The sequence below is a fragment of the Monodon monoceros genome, unplaced genomic scaffold, assembly GCF_005190385.1.
Source record: "Monodon monoceros isolate NGI ecotype Baffin Bay Population unplaced genomic scaffold, NGI_Narwhal_1 Super_Scaffold_17, whole genome shotgun sequence".
Lineage (NCBI taxonomy): Eukaryota > Metazoa > Chordata > Mammalia > Artiodactyla > Monodontidae > Monodon > Monodon monoceros.
The window spans coordinates 1,189,075-1,215,257 of record NW_021703773.1 but is presented as its reverse complement, the minus strand read 5'-3'; the positions used below and the strand labels follow the sequence as shown (position 1 = coordinate 1,215,257).

The 26,183-nt window shown below is 49.5% G+C and overlaps 1 protein-coding gene across 8 annotated transcripts in view; it reads left to right on the top strand.

Annotated features, from left to right (window-relative positions):
* The window catches only part of CSGALNACT1 (chondroitin sulfate N-acetylgalactosaminyltransferase 1), a 261,032-nt gene that overhangs the window by 173,624 nt on the left and 61,225 nt on the right, over window positions 1-26,183 (top strand). For all 8 annotated transcript variants that reach the window (XM_029226614.1, XM_029226616.1, XM_029226612.1 and 5 more), the window contains one exon: window positions 2,143-3,035. In XM_029226614.1, coding sequence (XP_029082447.1) covers window positions 2,426-3,035 — 610 coding nt within the window. In that variant the 5' untranslated portion in view covers window positions 2,143-2,425. The remainder of the gene's footprint in view (window positions 1-2,142; window positions 3,036-26,183) is intronic.

The following is a 26,183-nucleotide window of genomic DNA, read 5'->3' as shown; positions in this document are numbered from 1 at the left end:
AATAACTTTGAAATTTATACTAGTGAATTTCAAAAGCCAGACTAGACTTTCAAGAGACTTATGGAACAGAACTAATAATTGTTGTACAGTTTTAAACTTCTTTAGCCATTGCTTTAATACATTGCTTTGGTTAACCAATGTGATTTCAATTTATTATGCAAACATAACCATTATTCCGTTAAAAATATGTTAGAAAGATTGCATACTTTGTTTCCACAGTACAACAAATGGTGTTAAACCTTCCATTTTTGTTATTTGATTTGCTTATTTTGTCTTTAATGACAGTCCATTTAAAGTAAAAGTCTTTAAAGTAGCCGCATAACGTGATAACATGTCTTCACTGGTAATTTAATACTTGGATATAATGAGTTCATCGGAGCGATTTCCTTAAAAACAGCAAGGTGCCTGAATACCAAAGCTGAGATGTTTTAAATCACAAAATTATAGTAATTATACAAAGCCTGAGATTTTCATCAGACAGAAAAGGCTTCCACGGCTAAACATACACTTTAAACTCAGCACTGATAACCATGTATTGTGCTAAATTATAGGAGAGAGAAAATCCTCAGGCCAAGGGAAATATTGGAGAGAATGTTATGTGTTGAATTTTAAAGGAAAATTGGGAAATAAGCTATTTTGATAGCATAGTGATATATGTAAGAGGCACATCACCAGGGAAATAGGAGAGGAACTCGAGAGTGTGGCCATAGGACATGGCAGGTGACTACTCAGACCATCAGTGAGCCTTACTGTTTACGGTATTTTCAGTGTAGAGAGGATGCCAGAAGGATCATCTCTCCCTACTCCCAGGGGTCCTGAAGTTGCTAATTGACTGGAGTCCTTCCAGTCAGTAAAGGGGACAGCCCACCAGTAAATGAGGTGAGAATCTGGATTTCTAGGTCAGGTGAAGACTGTAAAAAGTAATTTAGGGAATTCCCTGGTGGTCCAGTGGTAAGGACTCTGTGCTGTCACTTCCGAGGCCTGGGTTCAACCCCTGGTCGGCGAACTAAGATCCCACAAGCTGCAAGGCACAGCCAAAAAAAACCCCCAAACAAACAAAAAACCTTAAAAAAAAAGGTAATTTAGTTTTCATGGGGATTTTTTTAATGTTGAATTTTTATAAAATGGCCAGGACACAGTACCCTCAGGGAGGTTGTTTCAGAGAAGTGATATAAAAAGATGCATCTAGGAAAATTTTATTAAAATCTCCCTACAACAAGAAATCTTATTTGATCCATTTATCATTCTTTTTTTTCAGCTCAGATGGGCAGGGGAGCTGAGGAAAGGGGATTAAGGAAGGGAGGGCACTGAGGAAGGAGTGCCGGGTGGAGGAGGGTGGGGCTTCCCGGGGGAAGGGGACAGCGGGTGAGAGCCAGGTGGCTCCTCATTTGTTTGGGGGGGCGGTGGAGTTGGATGAAAGGCCCTGTGGTCTGGCTGGGTGTTTCTGATGAGCCGCCAGGACACGAAATTGCTCCCAGAGGTTGAGCAGAGGCATCCTGGGTTTGAGTCCTGACAAAGCAGTCTTTCTGGTCTACTTCTCCCAGCTCCATCCCTTTCTGTGGTAAACTCATCATCCCCTGTCCTGGAAGAACCGTCCGGATGCATTCTGAATGTTATCATCCACACTTAGCATTTGCATATTTGGGCCTCCAGGTGCTTCTTCACTTCCTCATCAGAAAGTATGAGGACCACCCTGAGCCAGCTTGCAGGCCTACCCTGGTTGGGTGGCCTCAGGAGCCCGGGATGCTCACTGTCTGCATCCACGGGTGCTGGGAAGGCCCTGTTCTGCAATTTCATTGTCATTCAAGTTTTGCTTTCTCCTTTTAACCATGAAAATAATATGTGCCATTGTGGACAATTTGCAAGATAGAGAAAATTACAGAGAAGCAGAAAAATCACCATTAATCCTTCCACCCAGAGAGAATCCACATTTTGCCATGTTTTCTTCCAATCCTTTTTCCGCATCCTTTGTTCTTTGTGTGCGCTACTCTGCAGATGCATATCTGCATTCTGATTTAGAAACACTGGACAATATTTAATCACCTGTTGTAAGCATTTTCCGTAAACTCCATTGAATATTGATTGCCGTGGTGAACACAAGGGGGTTATTGTCCTAAGTGTTATTGTCATTGGTCTCCCCAGGTTCCCTCTGGAAGGCTATGATGGGAATGAGCGTGACAACTTGGACGGTTCCCCTGACTCGTTGCCTCTGCCTGGAAGTTCATCCTTTCGAAGTCAGGAACCTGCTGCCCTTGGTGGTGGACTCCCAGGAACAAGACGCAGTGTAGACCGAAATGGATGAGAGCAGCTCGGGGACCCCCGGACGTGTGCTCCCTGTGGTCTAGTCCAGGGACGCCCCTCACGGGCCGGGTGGTCTGGGATGAACGCCGCGGCTGCTGGACGCGTGGCTGATCCCTGAGCGAGGATGGTGCGCCGGGGGCTGCTCGCCTGGGTCTCCCGGGTTGTGGTCTTGCTTGTGCTCCTCTGCTGCGTCGTCTCTGTCCTCTACATGCTAGCCTGCACGCCAAGGGGCGACGACGAGCAGCTGGGGCTGCCCCGGGCCAATGGCCCCACGGGGAAGGACGGGTACCAGGCGGCGATGCAGGAGTGGGAAGAACGTCACCGCGACTACATCAGCAGCCTCCAGAGGCAGATCACACAGCTCCAGGAGGAGCTGCGGGAGAGGAGCGAGCAGCTCAGGACCGCGCAGCGTCAGGCGGGAGACCCTGCCGGCCCCCCTGGGAGGGCCCAGGCCGACCTGCTGGCCTTCCTGCGCTCCCAGGTGGACAGGGCGGAGGTGCACACCGGCGTCAAGCAGGCCACCGAGTATGCCGCTGTGCCCTTTGACAGCTTCACCCTGCACAAAGTGTACCAGCTGGAGACGGGCCTGACCCGCCACCCCGAGGAGAAGCCCGTGCGCAAGGACAAGCGGGATGAGCTGGTGGAGGTCATCCAGCTGGCCGTGGAGGCCCTGAACAGCCCGGCCGAAAGCAGCCCCGACCAGCGTCCTTACACGGCCTCGGACTTCATCGAAGGTTGGCCCGCTTGCGAAAGGGGTGGAAGGTGGTCGGTGGTCGGAGGGGCACCCGGGTCTGGGCCCAGGCAGAGTCCGGCTGCAGAGGCTGGCGGTGGCTTTGGGGATGGCGCGTAGGCAGCTCTGTATGAGCGACTGAAGGCAAGGCTTGGCTTTTTGTATTTTTCAGAAATATCTGCTCCCACTCACTTCCTCGTGGAAACTGCAGTCACTGAGTGGACAGGTTCATTGTTTCTTGGCAGAAAAAGGTGGAACTTCTTTCTCTCAATAAAAAAGAAAGAAAACAAAATATAAACATGAAACATTGAAACCCAAATAGAGTGTGATAGGCAGTTTTCGTTTTATGCCTTCTCCCAGGCATGTCTAGAGACTGGGCCCTGTCATCAGGCCCCGGACAGGACAGTGGTCGCGAACATGTACGTGTAGCACTTAGGTCCGTCCAGCTCTGTTCTGGGAGCTTTACACTTGCAGTGACCCCTTTTGCGGGGTTAGGGAATGGAGGCTCAGATTAATTAAGTAAATCACCTAAGGGGGCTCTGTTAGCAAGTGACGGAGCTGGGATTTGAACCCAGAAGTCTGATTCCAGCGTCCACGTCCTTAACCGCTAGGTCATATTGTAGAGGTGGTCAGAGCACATGGAAACTAGGAGGGTGAATGCCTCACCTTTCTTCATGGGCACAGAACAACCTAGTATTAATTGTGTTTGTGTCAATTTTAGAAGAAAGCAGCCTCATCTTGGAGTTTCTTGGAAGACTCTTCTTACCAATTTTTCCATTGTTGCTGATTCAAAAATTAACTAATAATTTGGAAGAGGAACTGCCTTCGAGGGCATCCAGCTCTTCCTCCTGTTTCCGGAAAGGAGATACTTCCCAGACACATGGCTTGTCCACCTTATCCCGCTCCCTACTTGGGTTCTATAACCACCATCTCATCAACCTGTAGGCAAGACAAACCCTCTTTAGTCATACCAGAAACCCTCCCTCTGCTATTTATGCCTGTTCTCTCTGGACGCTTTCCTGTCTTATGGTTTTTTTCCCCTTTACATGTGAACTGTAAATTAATGCAATTTTGGTATATTATCATTTTTCATATACCGAGAGCTAGGTAAAGAAATCTTTTGCAAGATCAAGCTTTTGGTTTGTCGACTGAAAAAAACACAAAGCACAATGTGAGAGTAGTGAGTTAAATTTTATTTGGGGACAAAATGAGGACGATAGCCCGGGACAGCATCTCAGACAGCTCTGAGGAACTGATCCGAAGAGGTGGGGTGGGGGTCAGCATATGTGTGACTTTGGTGAAGGGGGTCCGTGCAGTGAAGCACACATTCCGGCAGAAGGTGGCTGCCATTCGTGAGGAGCACATGTCACCAATTCATGATTTTAGTGCTTTTCTAGATATGAGAAGATGCAAGAAATTGGGCTCATAAAATCTCCTGAAAATCTCTATCTGAAGGCCTGTTCTTCCAGTTTTTCCCAGAGCAGAGGGCCTCGTTCCTGATCTCCACCCTGAACTCCTTTCAGGGTGAATTGAAGGTCAGCGGCTGCCGTGGCTAGTGACTTCATATCCTTGTAGAGGCGGATGGCAAGTGACAGTTTTTCGTTCACCGATGTCAGGATTTTACTCATTTATATGAGGTATTAAAAGTGCCTACTGCACTGGGGATCTAGCAAGTATAAGCACAAGGTAAGCACTCAGTAAGCGTTTAAAGTATCATGAGGGTGTAGCATCCCATTTTACAGTGCTTTAGAGTTTATGAAACATTTCCACAACTATTACTTGCCTAGCTGACCCCCAGGGAAAATCATTAAACATCCTTGAAAAGGAAACCCTGGTTGTGGAGTACGCTGCCAGACTGCCCTCGCACAAAGCACTTTCAAGAGAACTTGATTACAAATCAGTGATTTTTAATCTGCATTCATGTTTGAAATCCCCGTCTGCTTTTCTGTGTACAGGATCTAAAGTGCAAGGCCTGTGGTTCTCGGTGACTTGGGCCTCTTGTTCCTGAGCTGAGGTGCTCTGTGGTACGTCTGACTTTCTGTCCGAAACCCTCTTGTCATGCTGCCCCGTGGGGCTTAACACAGCCTGTGTGTGAAGGCAGATCAGTCCACACACACCTTCCAAGTTTGGGGAAAGTCTTGTCAGCTATTTTCATATGATGAGTAAATACATGCAAACACTTTAAATATGTTTCCATATATTTGACTGTCATACACAGTTGATCTCACTTTTTCATTCTTATCACAAAAGATGGTGGAGGGGATCTTTTATATTCCCAGGAATTGGGGCATCATGAAAGGCTTCACTAGTCAGGGAGCTGCAGGAAGGCAGAGTTAAATTCAGCAAAAGAAATAACTGTCAAACAGTGATGTTTCGGAGCAAAGTGGGATTCCCCTCACTGCAAGGATTCTGTCATCAGCTGGATGGCCGGGAGGTGATAATTCATGACTCTAGCATCAGAGAGGTGGTTGGACCGAATTACATTTGAAGACCTTTGCAGTCCTGGCTCACAATTCTTTGACCTACACCTAGTTGAGGAGAACGAAGGGAGCAGAAAGGGTCTGATTTGAAATCTGTGTTTTATAACACGTGAGAACAAGCAATGGGACCCTGTAAGGATGAAGTGTATCTTTAACATAACGTATTTGGGTTTTTAAACATAACCTTGGAGAGACCATTTTGTGTTTGGGTGTCAGTAGTCTAAACGTTGGGGCAGTTGAGTGGAAGTCCATGGGCAAACCTGGGTTCCACACCCTCAGAGAGCTCTACACGAGGGCCACGGATTCACTGAACCCTGAACTAGTGTGATAAGGATGGGGGTTCTTTGTGTTTAAACGAATAATAATAAAACCCTGTGGAATGCTTCTGGATGATAACAGTTGAGTAGACTTAAAGCCAACCGTGGGGCAGGAGGCGTGATGACACAGCAGAGGCTCTGTGACTCTGGCCCAGACCCCTCACCTCCTGGTGGCTGGGGAGAAGTTGACTTTCATGTCCCCCAAGGCCCCCCCGGCCCAGCCTTCTGCAAAATACAAATCACCGCTTTGGCTTTCTTCTTGGCTTTGCCGAGGAACTGTCCCTGAGGGGTACCCTGCCCCCCCTCTGCTGGGTGACAGGATATGCCCCACCCCTTGGGATTCTGCTCTGTGGAAGAAGGGATTCATACAGATGATCTGTAAGGTCTGCTCTGACCATGGCCACTTCCTACAGTTCTGTGAAGCCTGCGGAGGGCGAATGCCTATTGATGACCATCTAATTTATTATCCATGTTGATTGAATTATTATCTATCTCTGAAACATAGAGGGAACAACATTTGCCCCAGCTTCCCTTCACCAGATGTTTCACTGGCACTGATTCTTGCATTGGATTCTCACATAATAACATGAATTTTTTGTACAACCGTCTGGGAAAAGAAGATAAAGTAGAAAAGCATGATCAGATCCTGTGCTTTCGGAAACCTAACTGTTTATCTCCTCAAGTGAACAGAAAACCTCTCTTTGTGTTTGTGGTTCATGATTCCTGTGTGGGATACACAGACTCCTGTTTAAGTCTGAGTGGCACAATTTTGGGCTTTGATGGCACATTTAAATAGAGCTCCGGGGCCTACATTCGACATCATTTCATAAAAGTTTAGCCTCCTGAATTATTCCCCTTTTACAACGCAAACACCCAACACCATGAGTCCTGTGTGAGGTGCTGTCTCCATGGGGAGGTTCCGTACCGGCCTGGGCAGCTCCCCTCCTCCAGCTTTCGCAGGGTTAGTGGTGGCAAGAGTGTCTCAGACGCCAAAAGACTTGATTTTACGGTGAGATGGAGTCAAGCCACCAGCCACAAGAAGCTGAAGGTTTTGAAGGCACCCTGAGACGCGTTTTAAAACAAGGGGATACGGGAATAGCTCTAAAACCTTAGTGACCACCGCCTGCCCAGTAAGCTCCCACCTCCTGTGCTCCACAGCCAAGACCGCGTGCTTCCTGGGTGGCTGAGGCACCGAGTGAGGGCCCGGAGATTTTTATGTCCATTGTTGGTGCCTCTGCATAACCTTGAAGGATGCCCTGTGACCATGTTGCTAAGCTTTTCTAGACAAGCTGAGTCCAGTCCCAGGGCCAGATGCTTGGAGACCCGGGTGCTCGGGACCGTGATGCTCGGCGTGCATTTCAGGGAGATGCTCCTTTGTGACTTGGGGAGGAAAGGTAAGGCAGGCGTTCAGGTGCATTGCCAGGCATTTGGGGGCGCCTGGGGATCTTGGTGCAGAAATAAGGGAGAACAAGTATTCTGCGCAGTGGACGGGGTGTGGAGGGAAGAGAGCAGGTGGTGCAGGGAGGTTGCTGTGGGCAGGACATAGGGCTTCAGGTCCTGAGCGGGGCCCCAGTTCTCAGCCAGCATCTCCAGGGAGGCGAAGGCCGTAGAACCCAGGACAGCCCTTCCCACCCACCCTCTCGCCACGTGCACGGAAGGACCATGCGTGTTTACTGTCCAGTTCCCACCGGGCCTGCGTGGTGGTAGTTTCCTCTGTCACCGCAGCCCGTTGCGTCTGTCTGCTTCCTCCCTGAGGTCTCCTCGTGTGTTTGCTGATGCTTTACGTTCCTAAAGAGGGAGAAATGCTTTTTATTCTGAAATCAGAGATAAGAGGCTTAAATGGCAATAAATGTTTTGAGGCTACACTATAGAGGGATTCTTCCTGGGGGGATGGCGAGAAGGAGGGTAGCGGCCTTGCCCTTCTGCGGGGGCGGGACCCTAGCCCCCCTTCTGGGGAGTGGATGAGCCTCCTGCCAGGGTAGGTGCTCTGCTGTCTCAGAATATTTTGAAATTCTCAGTAAGTTGTGAACAAGGGGCCCTACCTTTCCATTTTGCTCTGGTCCCTGCAAACTGGGCAGCCAGTCCTACTGCCGAATAGAGAGGCCAGGAGGGAGGGTGAGGCGGGGAGACGGAACTAGGACACTGTGCAGCCTGACACCATCGCTGAGGCCAGCTCTGTGGACCCGCGGCAGACCGGGACAGGCGCGACCTTGGTTTGACACCCATCCTGTGCGTGTGGAGTACTTTCTAGCAAGACTGCGGAAACCGGCAAGTCTTAACTTTGTTTTACGATAACCTTGTTGTTAGAATTGTTTATTGGACTCATTTGAAGCACTTTCGTTCCCAGGGGATTTTTCTTAAATTGAGGTGTCGGGCTTCCCTGGTGGCGCAGTGGTTGAGAGTCCGCCTACCGATGCAGGGGACACGGGTTCGTGCCCCGGTCCGGGAGGATCCCACATGCCGCGGAGCGGCTGGGCCCGTGAGCCATGGCCGCTGAGCCTGCGCGTCCGGAGCCTGTGCTCCGCAACGGGAGAGGCCAAAACAGTGAGAGGCCCGCGTACAGCAAAAAAAAAAAAAAAAAAAAAAAAAATTGAGGTGTCATTGTTCTTCCTGCCTCGCGTTTCCTACTAGGGATGTGCTGTAAGAGGGAGCTGGGGATGCTGTGGGAACGTCCAGGATGGAGGAACGTGGCTGCGTTAGTGGGAGTGCTGAGCAGAGGCGTGATGGGCGGAGCCCTGGACCCGGGCCTCGGGCTCCGTGGGAGGTGCGGCGGGGAGTCGGCAGGCAAGGGGTGCAGCCCAGTGGGCCCAGTCTGTCAGCCACGTTGGGGAGGAGCTGGTGTTTGCGGAAAGGAGCCATAGCTTTTTAGCCAGACCCCGAGTTTGTCCTGTGCGGGGTCGTGGATGAGGCCCGGTGCCCAGGCTTAATCGACGTGCGTGGACGGGACACCTGCTCTGCGGGCAGAACGTCCCCAGTGGCCTGAGGGGCGGGGGAAGGAGGATGAAGCCAGGTCTCTGGCCTGAAGGACCCGGTTCCCCACATGGGGAGAGAAAGCTCTCAGTGACTGAGGTTCAGTGGCGGAAAGTGGCCGTTGGTCCGAGAGTGTGAGAATCGGTGCCTGAAGGCCCCTGGGGCTCGGGAAAGACCTCAGAGCAGGTGGGACCTGAGCCAGCCTCGAAGGGGAGACGGGGTTATGGGGAGGGGCGAGCGAGAGGGGAACAGATGGCAGCAGAGGGCGGGGGCCAGAAAGCCGACTGACCAGGGAATAGGACCGGGGTGGGGTTAGGGGGAGCTGAGCCCAGCCAGCAGGCGGGACCCAAGAGTCACTGGGGATGTTGGACACGAGGACCCTGAGGCCTGGGCCAAGGGCTTTAGCTCACAGAGTCGCCTGGATCTGTAGTCAGACGGTCCCTCATTTGGGGGGCGGTGGGTAGTGAGCTCAGCTCCTGAGTCCCGCTCAGCCCACGCCCGCCTCCTCACACTTGCTGTGGTTCTCAGGTGCTCAAGCAGCCGTGGCATCTTGGAGGTCCCGTGGTCGGAGATGGGGACCCCGTGGTTTATCGTAGCTGGTCTTGTGTCTTCGCACCAGGCCCTGTCCTGACATCTCACCAGCACTGGTTCATCTCATCCCCTCTTCCACCAGCACCCTGGATTCATTTTACCTCCGTTTTGTCAGTGTGAGTCTGGAACTCGGAGGTTAAGTAACAGCCTCCAGGCCACTCAGGTGGCAAGTGATGGGCCCAGATGCCAGACCTTCAGATCGTAGCTCCTGGCCATGCCACCTCGGACCTCCGAGGGTCTCTGATCTGTCCACACGCTTCTCTGGTCCCGGATGGTATGGGGGAAACCTAAAAGCACGTCCAAGGGGTGCAGACGGTTGGGAGAGGCCCCACCCCGGTGAGCTGTGTAAATGTTCTTGGGAAGAAGTTTTTAAAGGAAGAGAAGGAAATTCACGAGCTTCTGGGGGAGACGGGCAGACAGCGGCACGGGAGGGGCCGCATCATTCAATTAAGGGGAGGAGGTCATGCGGGGCTGGGCGCCTTCAGCATGAAACGCTTTACTTGAACTGATCGGGGTGCGTTTCTTCTGAGACTCCTACAGCAGTGTGGAAGAGGGGTGGGAGCTGACGAGTCAGGAGAGAAGATGGAGTGCAGAAGAGCCAGTTGGGAGCTGTCAGGGAGCCGGGTGGCAGGCGTGTCCCGTGCTTAAGGGAAGAGACGGGGTTTACGGTCCTGTTTTCTTCAACATACGCACTTTATGTGAGTTCTGGATTGGATGAAAGCCCACGGTGCGGGCAGTCCTGGGGGCCCCCGCCCACCTTCTGATCCCAGCTTGCCTGCCAGCTCTGTTCCCGCTGCTTCTCCTGCCCTTCCCCCCCTCGCCCAGTGCCCAGCTCTCCTGCCTGCCCTGACCCTCCTCCTCCCCATGCGCCATCCTCTGCACCCAAGGCCCTGCCCCCTGTAAGCCTTTCCCCTCTGCAGTCTTCAGGTTCTTCCAGCCAGAAGTTCCCTGTCATCTTCCCGAGGCCGTGCGATGAGCTCGCGGACCCTTTTCCCTCTGTCACTCTTGGTTTATCAGACTCAGCTCGTCTTCCTCACCACATCCAGCAGCAGTGATGGGTGCACAGTGCTTTCCCTGTTCAGTGGCTGCACAGCCCTCACAGTGGTGTTTCCCATTCGGGAGCCTCGCCTGGCCAGAGTCTGACTCCCTCGAGGTACCCCCCGACCCCACTGGCCCTGGGGGGCTCGGCCTCCCGCTCCCCGTACCGGGTGAGCAGCGTGGGCCTGGGGCACCAGACCCACGGCCCATTCAGCTCCTGTCTCTGAGTACACCCTGCCGGTCCGTGTGTATAAGAGAGATGGCTCGAACCTTGTGGAAGAAAGTTTACAGAAAACCCAAGGTACCCAGTTTTCACCTCGGCTCTTCAATTTCCATTGTAAATTAGCTGTTTGTGGGAGGATATTTTCCATCAAAACAATACCGTAAAGAGTACTTGGGTTCCTGGGACCCATCACAAATCAGAATTAAACTCTAAACTCAAGGACATAAATGTCAGAGGTTGGGGATGAGTGGAGAGGACGTCTTTAGAAAGTTATCTTCATTTTCTGCCCTGGGTGTTACTAGTACATTCTCAACAGAGTACCTAACACCAAAACCACTTTTAAAAAATGCTGTGTTTTGCAGTCATTTTGGAATTACAGAAGAGTTGCAGGGAACAGCGCAGGGTTCCCGCCTGCCTCTCCCCAGCTTCCCTGCGGTCAGCATTCTGCACGTGTGCAGGCAGCAGCCCTTGGGGAGCAGCGCTGGTACGGCACTGTCTCCTCGGTTGTGCCTCAGCTTTGCTTCGTTTTTGTGTTTCTCCTGCCTGGTGTTCTCGGGACTGCTTAGCTGCGTGGTTTGGTGTCTGTCATTCATTTGGGGCGATTCTGAGCCAGTATTTCAGCCAGTCCTTCTTTGCCCCGTGCCTTTTGTCTCATTCTGGACTCCACCTGTGTGAATGTCTCACAGCTAGTGGATGTTCTGTTTCTTTTTTGTTTTCACTTTTTTTCCTCTTTGTGTTTGGTAACTTCCATTGACCCACCTCAAGTTAACTGATTCTTCCTCAGCAGAGAGACTACGCATCAAGGCGTTCTTTATGCCTATTACTGCGCTTTTAATTTCTAGCATTTCCATTTATTTCTGATCATTTCCATCTCTCTGCTGAAGTTGCCCATCTGATCGCACGTGTTGTCCACTTTTTCCACCTTTAACATATTAATCATAGTTATTTTAAATTCCCTGTCAGATGACTCCAGCATCTGTGTCATCTCTGAGTCCGGTTCTGATGATTGCTTTGTGTCTTGGATTTTTTCCTTGTCTTTTCCAAACCTCATAACTTTTGTTGAATCTGGTGTAGCTAGTAGAGACTGAGATAAATAGTGTTTACGCCTGGAAATGGCACACTTTTCCCTTTCCTGTGCTGTGTGTATGCATGCAGGGGTGCAGGAGTGGGCGGGGCTTGAGGTTTGTGGTTGCTATGGTTACCCTCAGTGCCTCCCAGGCTCCAAATTCCTCGGTCATACCTTGTGTTAGGGTGGAGGCGGTTCTGCCTGAGGGCTGTCCGTCCAGCCCTGTGACCCCTCGGGGAATGTCTCCTTGTGCTCCTGTCCTGTCCCCTCCCAGCATTTCTGCTGTCACTTGCTATTCAAGCTTGTTAGCTTAGTGCAGGGCAGTGGGGAGTGGAGCTGTCTCTGATGTTCTGATTAAATCTCAGTCCTACCAGGTCTTTGGTTCTTGGGGTGTCTCCTGTCCCACCCCAGGAATAAGGCGTTTTATTCCTCCCTCCCCAGCTGCAGGGAGCTTTCACCACTTCCTGAGGGTGAGAATGTTTGTTGCACATTCCCCAACAATAGGTTTTGGTTCCAGAGAGGGGGACAGGAGGAAAGGGCCCCCTGACATGGCTGCTGACCCCCGCCCCCGGGCCTGCACCTCGTGGACACTTCTAAGGCTCTGATTTTCTGTGAGTACCCGAGGAGGCTTCTGGAGGAAGAGCCGCGGGGGTACAGACCTCTCCATTCTCTGGAGCCCCAGGGCGTCCCTGTGCCGCCAGCCTGTGCTCGGCCTTCTTTCTTCGGCCCCATGTCCTCCGCCCCTCTGGGCCAGCGCTCCCCGCTCTCCGCTCCCTGCAGGCTCCTGTCTCTCCTCAGATTTGGGACCAGCCGTTTGTTCTGTGGCCTCAGCTCTCCCCGAAGTTCAGAAAAGTCCTGCATTTGAAGGGAGTCTGGCTCTTTTTCATTGTGAGCAATGTGTCTTAAACTCATCATACCCTGGAGTGGAAGCAGAAGTGTGAAACCACTTTTTAAAATAATAATTTAAGATCTATTGATTACTTCATCTACTTCCATTTCTCTATGAATCAGTAACCTCTTCTCACAATCTGTTGATGGTTTCACCCATCATGCTCAAGCCAACAGTTTAAAAGCACTGAATTGCATTGATTTCGCTCATGAGCTGGAAGTTTGGGACATCCCACACCTGGGTCCTCTGAGCGGAAACCTTGAATGCTGTGGTCTCTCCTCTGTGGCCATGAATCAGAGAAATGGCAGGTTGCTTAAGCCTATCTGGTACCATATGTCTATTCTTTGAGTTTTAATGTTTCAGTGTTGGCCACTTGGATTTCTTCTATCAAATGTCACACGATCATAAAAAGTAACAGTATTGTGACAATCGATCATTTCCAAGCACACTTCCCCAAACTGGCGTGTGGAGCCATCCCTGCCTTCTGCGTTGTCAGAACTTGGGGTTACTGTTTTCCATCCCTTTCTGCCTTTCACCTTGGTCTGCCTGGGATCCCCGTCACCCTCCTGCTGGTGTTGATGCGGGTCCTGTGTTAGCTGGGTGGGGGGAGTTAAGGGGAAATGGGGGAAAGGTGCTGTCCTGTTCCCACATCAAACATTTGCCTTCTTCCTGCATTCCACCCTCTCCCACACGTCCCCGCAGGCCTGGGGACACTTTGGTGGCTGAAGCTGGTACCTGCCGCCCCACCTCTTTGTCACTCTACACAGACCGTTGTTTAGGAAATAAAGCCAAGACTTGGAAGCGCTGGGAGGCTGTGCTCTCCCCTCTGTGTCCTGTCCTGCTGCTTCCTCTGGGGCTCTGTCCCTGGCTGTCACCTGGCTCCTTCCTTCCTTCCCTGCAGCCAGTGCCCCTTGTCCCCGGTCTTGTGGGGGAGGGAGGGATGGTCCCCTGTCCCATCCGATGTCTGTCGTGCTGACTTGTGGAGCCGTAACTGGGACTGGACCTCACGGCCGTGGACTCGGGCTGGTTCACAGCACTGGGTGTGTCTCCGCAGGCGCGTGGTGGATCAGGGCCCTGTGGCTGGCCCAAGGACGTCACCACCACAGATCCTAGCGTTCCTGTGCCTTCGGAGCGATTTACACGTGCGCTCTTGAACGCAGCCCACTTGTCGATAGGGGACCCCCCGTTTCCTTTGCACTGTAAATGTTTCTGTCAGCAGCAGCCAGCACTTCCTGCACTACAAGCCAGACCCCATCCGACTCACCCAGGGAAAGGGAGCATATGGGTGACAGTGATGAGATTGTCTTTATATTTTGCTTAGAGTTGTAAGTGGTCACCAGGGTCTGTGAACCGTCTCTCCTCTCTCTCCATCTGTTTCCACCGAGGCTGCTGATCAGAAGTCGGCATCCGCAGGGAGATGGGTTGGAAGGGCTGCTGAGCCTTTGCCCCGATGACTTTATTCTCATGGTAGGACTCATAGGAGCTAAGGTGGGGGAAGAGAAAACACCAAGGGGCGTGGCTCCATCTTGGAAACGCTGGCCTGCGTCCTGCCCGGCTCTCCTTCTGCCCTCAGCCCCCCGTCTTTGCTGTGGACGTAGATGAAGGGAAGGAATAGACTTTTCTATCCTTGGAGGTTCCATTGGTTTATCAGTTGGTCTGGAAAACACGATTTTGTGAGGTTTCATCACGTGCAGGTTCTTGTAGGGAGGATGCTGAAGGTAGAGGACAGAGCCGAGAGGAAATGAAGTTCCAGGAGGAAGTGATTGTGTTAGGCGTGACCTGAAGCGTCATAGCTTCTTAAATGTAGGAGTAGATGGGTAACGGGAGAGTTATGCTTTGAGGTTTTGAAAGACTTGAGTGTTCAGTCTGTTCATCCATTGGCCGTGCCCTCTGTGCCGGCATCGTCCGTGCTAGGGGTGGACACAGTCACACACCAGGTTCCTGCCCCTCACAGGCGATGACGGCAGAGTCACACCTTAAACAAGTGGTACAGGGGGGAGAGATTGGCTGTAGGTGGCGGGGTCAGAAAGGGCATCACGGAAAAGACTTTTGAAAGACGATTCGAGTTGTCTCAGGTCAAGAGCATGTGCTCTGGGGCAGGGGAGTGCTCCAGGCAGGGGGAGTGACATGGGCAGAACCGGAGGCGTGTGAAAGCTTGGGGCAGTCGAGGACCTGCAGGCAGTCAGAGGATGCTGGAGTATCAAGTAGGAGGATGTTGGTCTGGGTGGGAGGAGGTGTGGCCAGATGACGACCCTGAAGGATTAGGACCAACATCATCAAGGGTTTATATGCATTTTAGAGTTTCTAGTTTATCCTGCAGGCCATAGGCCTGTTGACCATTTTTAATAGTGGTTAGATTGGCTTTCCAGCTGGGTCACTATGATAGCAGGGTAGAGGGGATATTGGAGTGGGCTGGGAGTCAAGGCAGGTTTGGGAAATAATTTGGCAGTTCCTCAACATGGGAAATGTAGAGTTACTGCATGACCCAGCAGTTTTACTCCTAAGTATGAACCCAAGAGAGAGGAGAGCGTACATTCACACAAAAACGTGTTCAGGATAGCCAGATGGTGGAGACAACCCAGATGTCCACCTGTGGATGGACTAATAAACAAAATGTGACTTATCCATACAAAACTATTTGCCGTAGAAAGAAATAAAATACTGATACACGCTACAGCACAGATGTCCCTTGAAAACATGATGCTGAGTGAAAGAATTCAAATACAAAAGACCACATATTGTATAATTCGCTTACATGAAATGTCCAGAAACACCTAATGGGTAGAGACAGGAAGTAGATTTGTGGTGGCCTAGGACTCCAGGTAGGTGGGTGGGTGGGTAGGTGGGGATGAACAGTGACCACTAACAGTGAACAGTTTCCTTTCAGGGAGATGAAATGCTCTAAAATTAGATTGAGGTAGTGGTCACACAACTCTGTGGCTATAGTAAAAACAGTGACTTGTGTGGTTGAAGTGGTGAATTGTTTGGTATGTGAATTATATCTCAATAAAGCTACTTATAAATAAATAAAAATAAATATGACATAATCTCTGTCCTTAAAAGAACGTGAAGGCTGGGAGACTAATGACAAGGCATTATAAACAGTTGAGGTGGTGAAGGCTCCTGCACCGAGGCTGCAGCCGTGGGACAGGAAGGCAGGGCGGGGGGTGGGGGTGGGGGGGGTTGTGGAGCTGAGTATGTTGGAAGGTGGTAACTCCTTGGGTCCAACCATAGAATCCTGGGCTCTTCCATAGGCATTTCTCCGGAGTGTGTAATGAACAAGCTACCAGGAGCATATTTACTTACATCATGGCTTTTTCAAAAGGGAATTTAAGGCAGCAGTGGTATTTATTGATGTCAAACCTCTTTCCCCCGTATGTAAGTGCTAAATCATGTCCTTCTTATATGAGACACTATTATGGGCAGACACTGGGAGGGGAAGTGGAACAGAGGCTGAAAAAAGGAAGACCCACATCTTATTTTTACTGTAAGGTTAATTCAACAGACAGAAATACGAAAAATCTCTGTTTACGTGTTTCTGACCATAGTCAACTGACTGCCTTAAAAACGAATTTCCAGTTTGGGAATCATCGTCCGAACACGCTGTCATTAGTCTGAGGCCAAACATTCAAGCATAAGAACCAAAAGCGTGTGTGCCATCGCTGGTCAGTGGCCATCAGCAGAGGCCTGGGAGCTGGGCTGCAGGGTGGACCCGCGGTGAGACCAAACCACAGCTGGGCCTCCAGCTGGTGTTGAAGGGGACAAAAGCCTTTAGGGCAAAACCTGGTCCAACTGGGGTGTCAGGCCCGATGCAGGCAAGGTTTGGCACCAGTTGGCAAGGAGGCCCAAGCAGGGCAGGAGGTACAGAGTTCAAGGGGCTCAACAGGGATAAGGGCCTGGGGTTCAGCTGGACACAGGGAACAGGCAGGAGATGCGATCTGAGTCAGGTCAGGAGCAGTGAGCTCGGCACCCTGGGACAGTTATTTATTCAACAAACACTTACTGAATGTCTACTGCGTGTCAGGCAGAGCCCAGGGGTATGTTGGCTGATCTCAGGGTGAGGGCTGTGTGCTTCTCTGAAAGGAGCCTTCACAGTTCTCATGTAGATAATATTATGTTCCTAAAATCCTCTAAATTTCTGGACATTTTCTTAGGGATTCTCACTAGTTACCAATGTTCCTAAAAGGCTGTAGTTTAAACATGTTATTATTTTCAAGTTCATGGCTGAACCTCAAATTATGAATATGTTGATGGTCAATAAGTAGAGTTTATTAATAGTACGGAGTATACTTTGGCCTTCTCTACATGTTTAATGAAATCATTAATCTCAGTAACCTCTAGCCACAAACTAAATTGCACTGGAATTCATGAAAAATAGCAGACTGTGTGGCCGCACGTCAAGTGTGTGGATATAAAAGTATGTCTTAGTACCCTTCAGTTATGTACCAGATTTATTCAGAATCAGTCATGTCCTTTGCAGATTATTGGATAACAGAGAGGCACACATCAAATGCTAAGGGTGAAATCTAAACAGACCCTGCTTTATTTGGCTAAAGGTACAATGAACCTGATATAAGTTCTTGCTTAAACTTAAGTCCAGACAAATATTATGAAAGATAAATGCACTAAAGATATGTACAGATCACAGAAGAAGAGACACGGGTGCCTGAAATACACATTAAAAAGTGAAAAACAGTTAAAAATGAAAACAAAAATTGAATATTAAATTGCCATAATTAAAAAAATGGCAATACATGGCATTGGTGACAGTGAGGTGAAATGAACATTTATACCTAGTAATGTGAATATCAGTGGGTACAACCATTCTGTAAGGCAGTTTGTATCAAGAGCCTCTAAAATGTGCATACCTTTTCCCAGTATTTTCATTTCTGAAAACTTATTCTTGGTGAATATTTATATCAAGAATGTACGCCATAGAAATGGTTATAATAGTGAAAAAATAGAAACAACTCAGATGCCTGACGGTAGGAGACTGGTAAAATCATGTATCTTTAAAGTAGGATGTTGTACAGCAACTAAAAATCATTTATTCAGTAACTATTAAGTAAAATGGGACAAAGTCTATGTCATGAGCAAAACTGTAATTTTAGCTGTGAAAGTAATGATAAAGTTTACACCTAACTATGTAAAGAAAAAAGATTAAGAGGATGAAAATGCTATATCAAAGCATTTATGGATTTATTCGCAAGTGGTGGAATTATAGGTGATGCTTTATTTCCAGATATTCTACTTTGACAATCTGTTGCTCTTATATTTTGCAAAAGGATATAGCAGTGCTTGAACGATGTTGACATGATTAAAAAAGAAAGTAGTGTTTGATCTCCTCAAAGTGACAAAATCTGGTAGTTGAAACAGACAGAGAATCCAAGGTGGTGGTGGTAGTGCATTTCTGTCCTGCTTCTGTAGACTCAAGAAGAGAAAAACACATTGTAGGTCGCTTCTCAGTCTTGACCAATCGTTACCCTAAATACCAAGCCTGGAGAAGACAGCCGGCCCACAGAAGTGAGGGTCGTTCTTAGAAAGGCAATGGCCAGCCTCTTGGAAGAGGCTTGAGCACAGCTTCTTCGTGCCCTGAGTTCCGTGTCCATCCTCATTATGATGGATCGCAGGTGTTCAGGCTGGAGGGAAGGATTCGGCAGGGAGCCATATGTTCACCCTCGTCACCAGCTCTGCAGGACGGTGGCCCTGGGTCCTGTGGCCCCTGGACAGCAGTTTGGCGGAGCCTGTGTTCCCGACATCCCCGCGGCTCTGGGGCTCTCCGTCCGAGTCCCTTTCCCCATGACGTCTTATTCTGTTATCTAACTTTCTTTTTTTTTCCGTATCAGACAAAATAGACTTTATTTTTTTTGTTGTTGTTATTCTGTATACATAGCTGTTTTTTTTAAAAAAAAAAAAAAACCTTTTATTTTATATTGGAGTGTAGTTGATTAAAAATGTTGTGTTAGTTTCACATGTGCGACAAAGTGATTCAATTATACATATACATGTACAGTATCTATTCTTTTTCAAATTCTCACTTTCTTCAAAGCCCTCCCAGGACTCCTGTGAGAGGAACAGGAGTTTCAAATATCAAGAAGGAGAACAAAACACCTCTTCTTCCTCCTCTTGGAAAAAGACCTTACTGTCAATGGTTTCTTTTTTTTAAGCCTGTCTCTCCCCTTTCCCTTCTTTTCCAAAAATACGTCTTGCAGTCAGTCGGTTTGTGAAAGACAGCGTGAGCTGCGGCAGCCTCGCATATGTGGCTTTCCATCTGTAGCTTGGTGTGTATGATGTGCCATATATTTAGCTGCCTAAATTGGGACTGTTCCGTGTGCTGTTTCAAGAGTAGCTGGAAAGTCAGATGGGAGAGCAGGGCTACTGATGGGATTGGCTGCTGAATGCTGTTGGCTCTTACCTGAGAATCCAGAAGTTAGAGATATTTCGGGACATCAAGAGAGCAGTTGGCCCGTGAAGGCAGCTGGCCCAGGCGGTAACTAGTCCGTGGAGGCAATTGGTCATTTTCTGAGCTCGGCGCAGAATTTCGCGTCTGTGCCATTCAAGTTGTGGACAGAGGCTTTGGGTAGAAAATGTGTGTAAATGAATCATCACAGCTGAGAGATAACAGCTCTTCTTGGCTTCCCAAATGAAAAGTTCCTAGCAAAAAGATGGAAGGAGAGGGGTTTTGTTTGTTTGTTTTAAATTTGAAAGTAGAGATACTCAACTCTTTAATTGGGGTAGAGAAAGATGTCTTTGTCAAGGGAGCCAGCAGAAACCCAAGCTGGGGCATTTGGTGCTGACCCCATGCACTTCTCTTTCATAGCATTTGTGTCCTGTGATTGCTAAGTTTTCCCACTAGCCTGAGATGAGGGACCATTTCTCATACCACTTTCTAGCCCTAAGACTAAGTGGGGTGCCTGGTACATAGACGCTGACAGGTGTTGGTTGAATGAGTAAATTAATTCACAGGAGCACAGGTAGAGGGATTAGCCTGCCCAGGAAGAAGGAGGACGCTTCCTTTGAACTGGAGGAGGGGGTGGCCCTGCAGTGTGATGAGTAAACTTTTGCTCATTTGATTTTTTTCGTCTAAGAGAGAGACTAGCAATTTAAGGTCTAAACACATAAAAATAACCACTGTACTTACTATTCAATAAATGTTTGACAGTGATGATTTCATATGCACTTTTATTCTTCCATATCTCTATGTATTTGAGTGTTTAAAGTAGAAAGCTAATTTAATGTGTGTTTGGCATTTCTATTTTAGTAACCATCCTGGTTCTTGCCCTTGGTCCATCTTCCTTCTCTTCCAAGGATGCCTCACCCCGCTGCGATTCACAGCAGTCTCTTTGCTGTTAACCTGTCTTAGGTGACCTGGCATTCTCTTGTTCATCTCCATACTGCACCAGTAGGAAATGCATCTTCTGCCCTTCAAAGGGGGGGCCAGTGTGGGCCAGTGTCATAACTGCATATAACTAATTTTTTACAATCTTGGTCTATGTAAAATGCAAACCTTCTCATTCTACTGTGACTCATGGGCAGGTAAAAGGGTTCTGTGCCCAATTCCAATGTGTGTGTGTGGTTTTTCCCATACATCCAGCAAGGAATTCTCCGACACCAGCTGGGCATCATAGAATTCAACTCAGTTCTGATACTTTCTACCTGGAGAGAACATCAGATCCCAGAGGTTGGGGGCTCAGTCCCACAAGCCTGCCCCCTTCCGCAACTTCAGATGCCAGTCGAAACCCAGGTTACCACCTGTGCTTCCGACTGGCCAGCTATAGATTGGAGGTTCCAATGCCCCCACTGGGTTCAATTAATTTCCTAGAGTAGCTCACAGAACTCAGAGAAACATTTTACTTACTAGATGACTGGTTTATGATAAAAGGATATGATAAAGGATACAGATGAACATAGAGATTGGAGAGAGATGTAGGGCAGGATATGTGGGAAGGGGCAGAGTTTCCATGGCCTCTCTGGGTGCCACCTAGCATCTGTACCTGTTCGCCAGCCTGGATGCTCTCTGAACCCCCATACGTTTGGGATTTTTATGGAGGCTTCATCACACAGGCATGATCGATTATTAACTCCATTTCCAGCCTTCCTCACTTCTCAAGAGAATGTGGAGGTGGAGCTGAAAATTCCATGCTTCTAATCATGACTCTGTCCTTCCGGTGACCAGGCCCCATCCGGAAGCCCACCCAGAGTCACCTCATCAAAACAAAAAACACTCACGTCACCCAGGAAATTCCAAGGGTTTGAGGAACTCTGTGCCAGGAACCAGGGCAGAGACCAATATATATTTTCCATGATCTCACAGTGGGAAACATGTATTGATATTAGACTATCCCATCCCTTTGCTGTCTTCTTTCATAAGTATGGCTTTGGAGTCGAGCTGCCTGGATTTAAATCTCAGCTGAAGGGACTTCCCTGGTGGCGCAGTGGTTAAGAATCCGCCTGCCAGTGCAGGTGACGTGGGTTCGAGCCCTGGTCCGGGAAGATCCCACATGCTGTGGAGCAACTAAGCCTGTGTGCCACAACTACTGAGCCTGCGCTCTAGAGCCCGCGAGCCACAACTACTGAGCCCGTGTGCCGCAACTACTGAAGCCCACGCGCCTATAGCCCATGCTCCACAACAAGAGAAGCCACCTCAATGAGAAGCCCACGCATCGCAACAAAGAGTAGCCCCCGCTCGCTACAGCTAGAGAAAAGCTTGCGTGTAGCAACGAAGACCCAACGCAGCCAAAAATAAATACATTAATTTTAAAAAAACTGTTAAAAATTTCAGCTGAGCCATCTAACTAATTGTACCTGTAGTCGTACAGACAGAAACCACTCCCGTTTCTCTTATCTGCACAGTGGGCATTACTAATACCTCATGAGATTGTTGCAAGGAATATATGGGTTAATACACATAATGCTTTTATAGTGGCCCCTGGCACAGTAAATGTTAATTATTATTACTGCTTTTGCTATTTGTTGGTAGGCCTGGGGGAAGCATTTTTATAGCCCCAGAAATTTCTTAGACTCCTTCCCTGGTTCCTCATACCCTCCTGAATTATAGTTGATTTTCTCTAAGACACCATTGAGATAGTGGTGAGTTAATTTCCCTTTCCTGACTCATCTCCAAAATATCATTTAGGGCTTCCCTGGTGGCGCAGTGGTTGAGAATCTGCCTGCTAATGCAGGGGACACGGGTTCGAGCCCTGGTCTGGGAAGATCCCACATGTCATGGAGCAACTAAGCCCGTGAGCCACAACTACTGAGCCTACGCATCTGGAGGCTGTGCTCCGCAACAAGAGAGGCCACGACAGTGAGAGGCCCGCGCACCGTGATGAAGAGGGGCCCCCACTCGCCACAACTAGAGAAAGCCCTTGCACAGAAACGAAGACCCAACACAGTCAAAAATACATAAATTAATTAATTAAAGTACCCTTAATTAAAAAAAATCATTTAATGCAAGCAAAATTAAAAGTTTTCCAGTGAAGAGGTTTTGAAAGGTTCTCTTCACAAAGTTAGAGCTCTCATCTAACCCAGTGTTAATATTATGGTTATCAGTGGCCATCTTTAAATGTCAGTAGTACCCTAATCATAGTTTTGTGCGTCAGAATCTATTGAAGTAAGAGGGTGTCTCTTGGGAAAGGTGTAGTGTGGAGAATTGTGGATCTCGGATGATTATCAATACATTGATCTCAGCACATCCTGGAATGTGAGTTTGTGTTCTCTGTCATTTCTCTCTTTGGGCAGCTGTGTTCCATTCTCAAACCCCAAGCCTCCTGTTGCTGGAGAGCCCAGTGATTTCGCGACCCCTGCAGGATCTTCTGGGTGAGAATCCTCTTAGGAGATGGTGGCAGAGGAGGGGTCTCGTGGTTGGCATGTGAAAAGGCACTTCTGTGCTGAGAGCTACGGTCAGCAGCGGGCGTGGACCACGCCCTGTAGCTGAAGCTGCAGGCAGATTTGTTAGTGCTGTGGCTTCTTGCCTGTTGGAGTTTATGAGTAGCTGAGTCTTTCAAAGCCTGACCATTTTTCTTGTCTGGAATTTCACCCATTAGTCTTACTGACTTTCCATTCACCGTGTTCATTGCGATTAGATGCTCCTTTCTCTGGCCCCATACTCATGTGTTCCGCCTGTTGAACTCGGTGCAGGTTCTGCCATGGCGGCCCCTCCTCTACGGGGGGCTGTGTCCAGACCTCTCTGTCACGAGACTGGGCGGCCAGTGCTCTTGGGACCTGGGACCAGTGGGACCAAGCAAGAGCAGAAATAAAGTAAATTCATTCTTTTATTTCAGTACCCCACATCTACCGTGGGGAGGTGGAATGGTCATAACTTGGGGGTGTCGGTTGGAATAAAATTGTTTGTCTTTCTAAAGCAATACTGGGCTTTAAGATATAGTTTATTTCATAGTGCTTTTCAAATATTAACCTGATAGATAAGTCTCTGGGTCAGATGATAGGTAAATGTTAAAGCACAAGCTTTTGGAAATAAAATTTAAGCTCTTCAGAGTTGTCAGCTTGAGGGAAAAAAATGAGGTAATAACTTCAGAAAGGAAGCATCATATAGAAGTGTGAGTTGGCACCTGAATATAGGTTAACTTTCTTCCCCAGAAATAATGGTGAAAGGATTTCTCTTTACCCTGGCTTCCTGACGCAGTGTGGTAAATCCTGAGACGTTCGCACAGGTGTTAAACAGCAGACGGCTTTTCCGCTCCCGTTCATCCCGCGGCATCACTGCGCGCCTGCTGTGTGCCAGGCGCCATCCCAGGCACTGGGGGCCCAGAAGTGGAAACCCAGACACGGAGCCTGGCTCGTGGAGTTTACGTTCTAGCTGGTGAAGAGAGTCAACGTAAACCTAAAGGAGCAAATTATGCGGCAAGAGTAAAGACAGGCCCCTCTATCGGGGAAAAATACAGGAGTTTAAGAGGGGTGGGGGGCTTCCCGGGAGAGTACTGCAGTCTGAAATAAGGCGGTCAGACGAGGCCTTGCTGAGCCGGTGACAGGTGGACAGAAGCGTGCAGAAGGCGAGGGAGCTGGTCCTCCACGTACCTGGAGGGAGAGGGGTCCAGAGAGGACAGGCGGGGGGCGCTGGCACTGCCCGGTGCCCGGGAGGGAGGTGTGGGCAGCCGGTGAGCCGGGCAGAGCTGCGCGGGAGGAGAGGGGAGATGGAGCCGGGGGGAGGGTGTGCGCCGCATCTCACGGACCGTCGTGGGGACTTGGCTTCACGTGCCTCGGTGAACTGGGGAGAGCCGGCTGGCTCTCAGCTGAAGGGTAGCACGGTCCGACTTGAGTTGTGGAAGGGTTATTTTGGATCCTGTGTTGGGAGTAGACCGTGGGGTGGGTAGAAGCCGAAGACCCGTCGGGGGCTGTCTCAGGGACCGCGCACAGGTGGAGTGGTTGGACCAGGGTGGTGACAGGGGAGCTGGTTGACAGTGGTCAGATGCTGGGCGTATTTTGAGCATGGAAGCGGCTCATTGGCCGGAGGATTGACAAGCAAAATAGGGGAGTCAGGGATGGTGCGGGGACTTCAGCCTGAGCATCCAGAGGGCACGCTGCAGTTGACGGAGATGGGCCGACTCTGGGCAGAGCGTGCATGTGTGTGTGTGTGTGTGTGCTCGTGTGCATGTGTGTGTATGTTAGGGGGAGAAGAGGGGTCTGTTTTGCAACTTGCAGATGTCTTTCTCGTGTCTAAACTACATGAAGCTTGTTTTTGAGAAAATGATAAGAAACGTACTCTGATAATAGATTTCCCGAACAAGTACACACACGCGTGCGCACACATGAAGCCCGAAATGTTCAGGGAAGGTAGAGCCCCTTGTAACTGATGGTGGTCATTGTTGACCCCAGGGCTGCACGACAAGTACCATAGATGGGGGAGGGGCTTAAACAACAGACGTTCATTTTCTCACAGGTCTGGAGGCTGGAAGTCCAAGATCAAGGTGTAGGCAGGGTTGGTTTCTTCTGAAGCCTTTGTCCTTGGCCTGCAGGCTGCCACCTACCCTCCCTGTCCTCACACAGTTTCTCCTGTGCACACACATTTGTGTTGTCTCTGTGTGTCCTAATCTCTTCTTTAAGGGCACCAGCCTCTCTGTAACATAATCACTTCCTTAGAGGTCCTGTCTCCAAACACAGTCACATCCTGAGACACCCGGAGGTGATTAGATATGAATTTTTGGAGGACAAAGTTCAGCCTATAACGTTGGTCATCTATGGTATCTGGAAATCTGAAGGCGTGTGGTTAGACTGTTTTGCAGCCGGGAGAAATGACCCCTGGAATGAGAATGTCAATAATATTCCTTATGTTAAAGGACAAAACATTGAAATAAATGCTCTTGCTGCATATACTCATCTCACTCGCTCAGCACTGTGTTAAGTGCGTCTGACGAGTTAGGCATCGAAACAGAGATGAATGAGATAGTGCCCCTTGTCCAGATGGGCAGCCAAGTCCACAGTGATCACTGACAGTGGCGAGATTCCATAGAAGGAAGGCCACCAAGCCCACTCCTGTAGGGCGTGGGGAGGACTGGCTCCTGCAAGAGATACTCTGTGCTGAGTCTTGAGGGATGAATGGGAGCTGGGTGGGGACTGGGGGAAGGCAGACTGGAGGTGGGGGGCCAGGGCCAGTGTGGAGATATTCAGAGACCTGGGGACAGGCAGAGCTGGGTGAATTCATGGGCTGGAACCCATTTTGACTGGAGCTTTGGGTTGGGGTCAGGTGTGTTGAGATCAGGCTAGAAACGTCACTGAGAACCAGATGACCAAGTGTCTTAGCTTTACATGCCTGGGAGCTTGACCTTGATGACACCGGAAAGCCACTGGACGGGGCTAAACAGAAGGGTGATACTGTCAGAATTTAGAAGTATCACTTGGCTGCTGTGTGGAGGATGAATCAGAGGGACTCAGCCCAGTGGGACAGAGATCTGTTGTAGTAATTCGGGGCTGGGATGATGCCAGCTGATCTGTGCTAGCAGAATTGGTGATATGAGATGTGGACGGTTCCAGAGATGGTGATTGATTCCATGATAGTAATACCCGACATTTAGCTGAAGCTCACTGTGTGCCAGACAGGGCATAGAGAGGGAGGGGTTAAGGTTGAACCTCAGGTTTGGGCAGCTCTTTTAATGCTGGTGCCATTCACTGCTCCTCAGAAGAGGGAGAGCAAGGGGAGACGGTCAGCCCAGCTTTGATGGTGACTTTGAGGTGTCTCTGGGACCCGTGGGGGGAGATGGTCAGGACTGTTGGAATATGGGTTTGGAGCTCAAGACAAAAATCAGGTCTGGAGCTACAGAGGTGGGACTTACTAGGGTGTTGATGTCTATCCAATCTATGGAGCGGAGTGAGATGCTCTGGTGAAATACCTGAGACCAGAAGTCTGGGCACCCAAGACCCACATTGAGTGACCAGCAGAGGGAGGGCACCTGTGCAGGAGGCTAGAAAGGAACAGCCAAGGAAGTTGGCAGAAAACCAGGAGAATTTGGTACCTTGAAAGCCAAGGAAAGGAGGCAGTTTTTGATGGAGAGAGTGGGCATTCTTGTGGGATGCTGGTGAGAGGCAGGGCAAGATAGGGACTCACAGCATCCCTGAATTTGC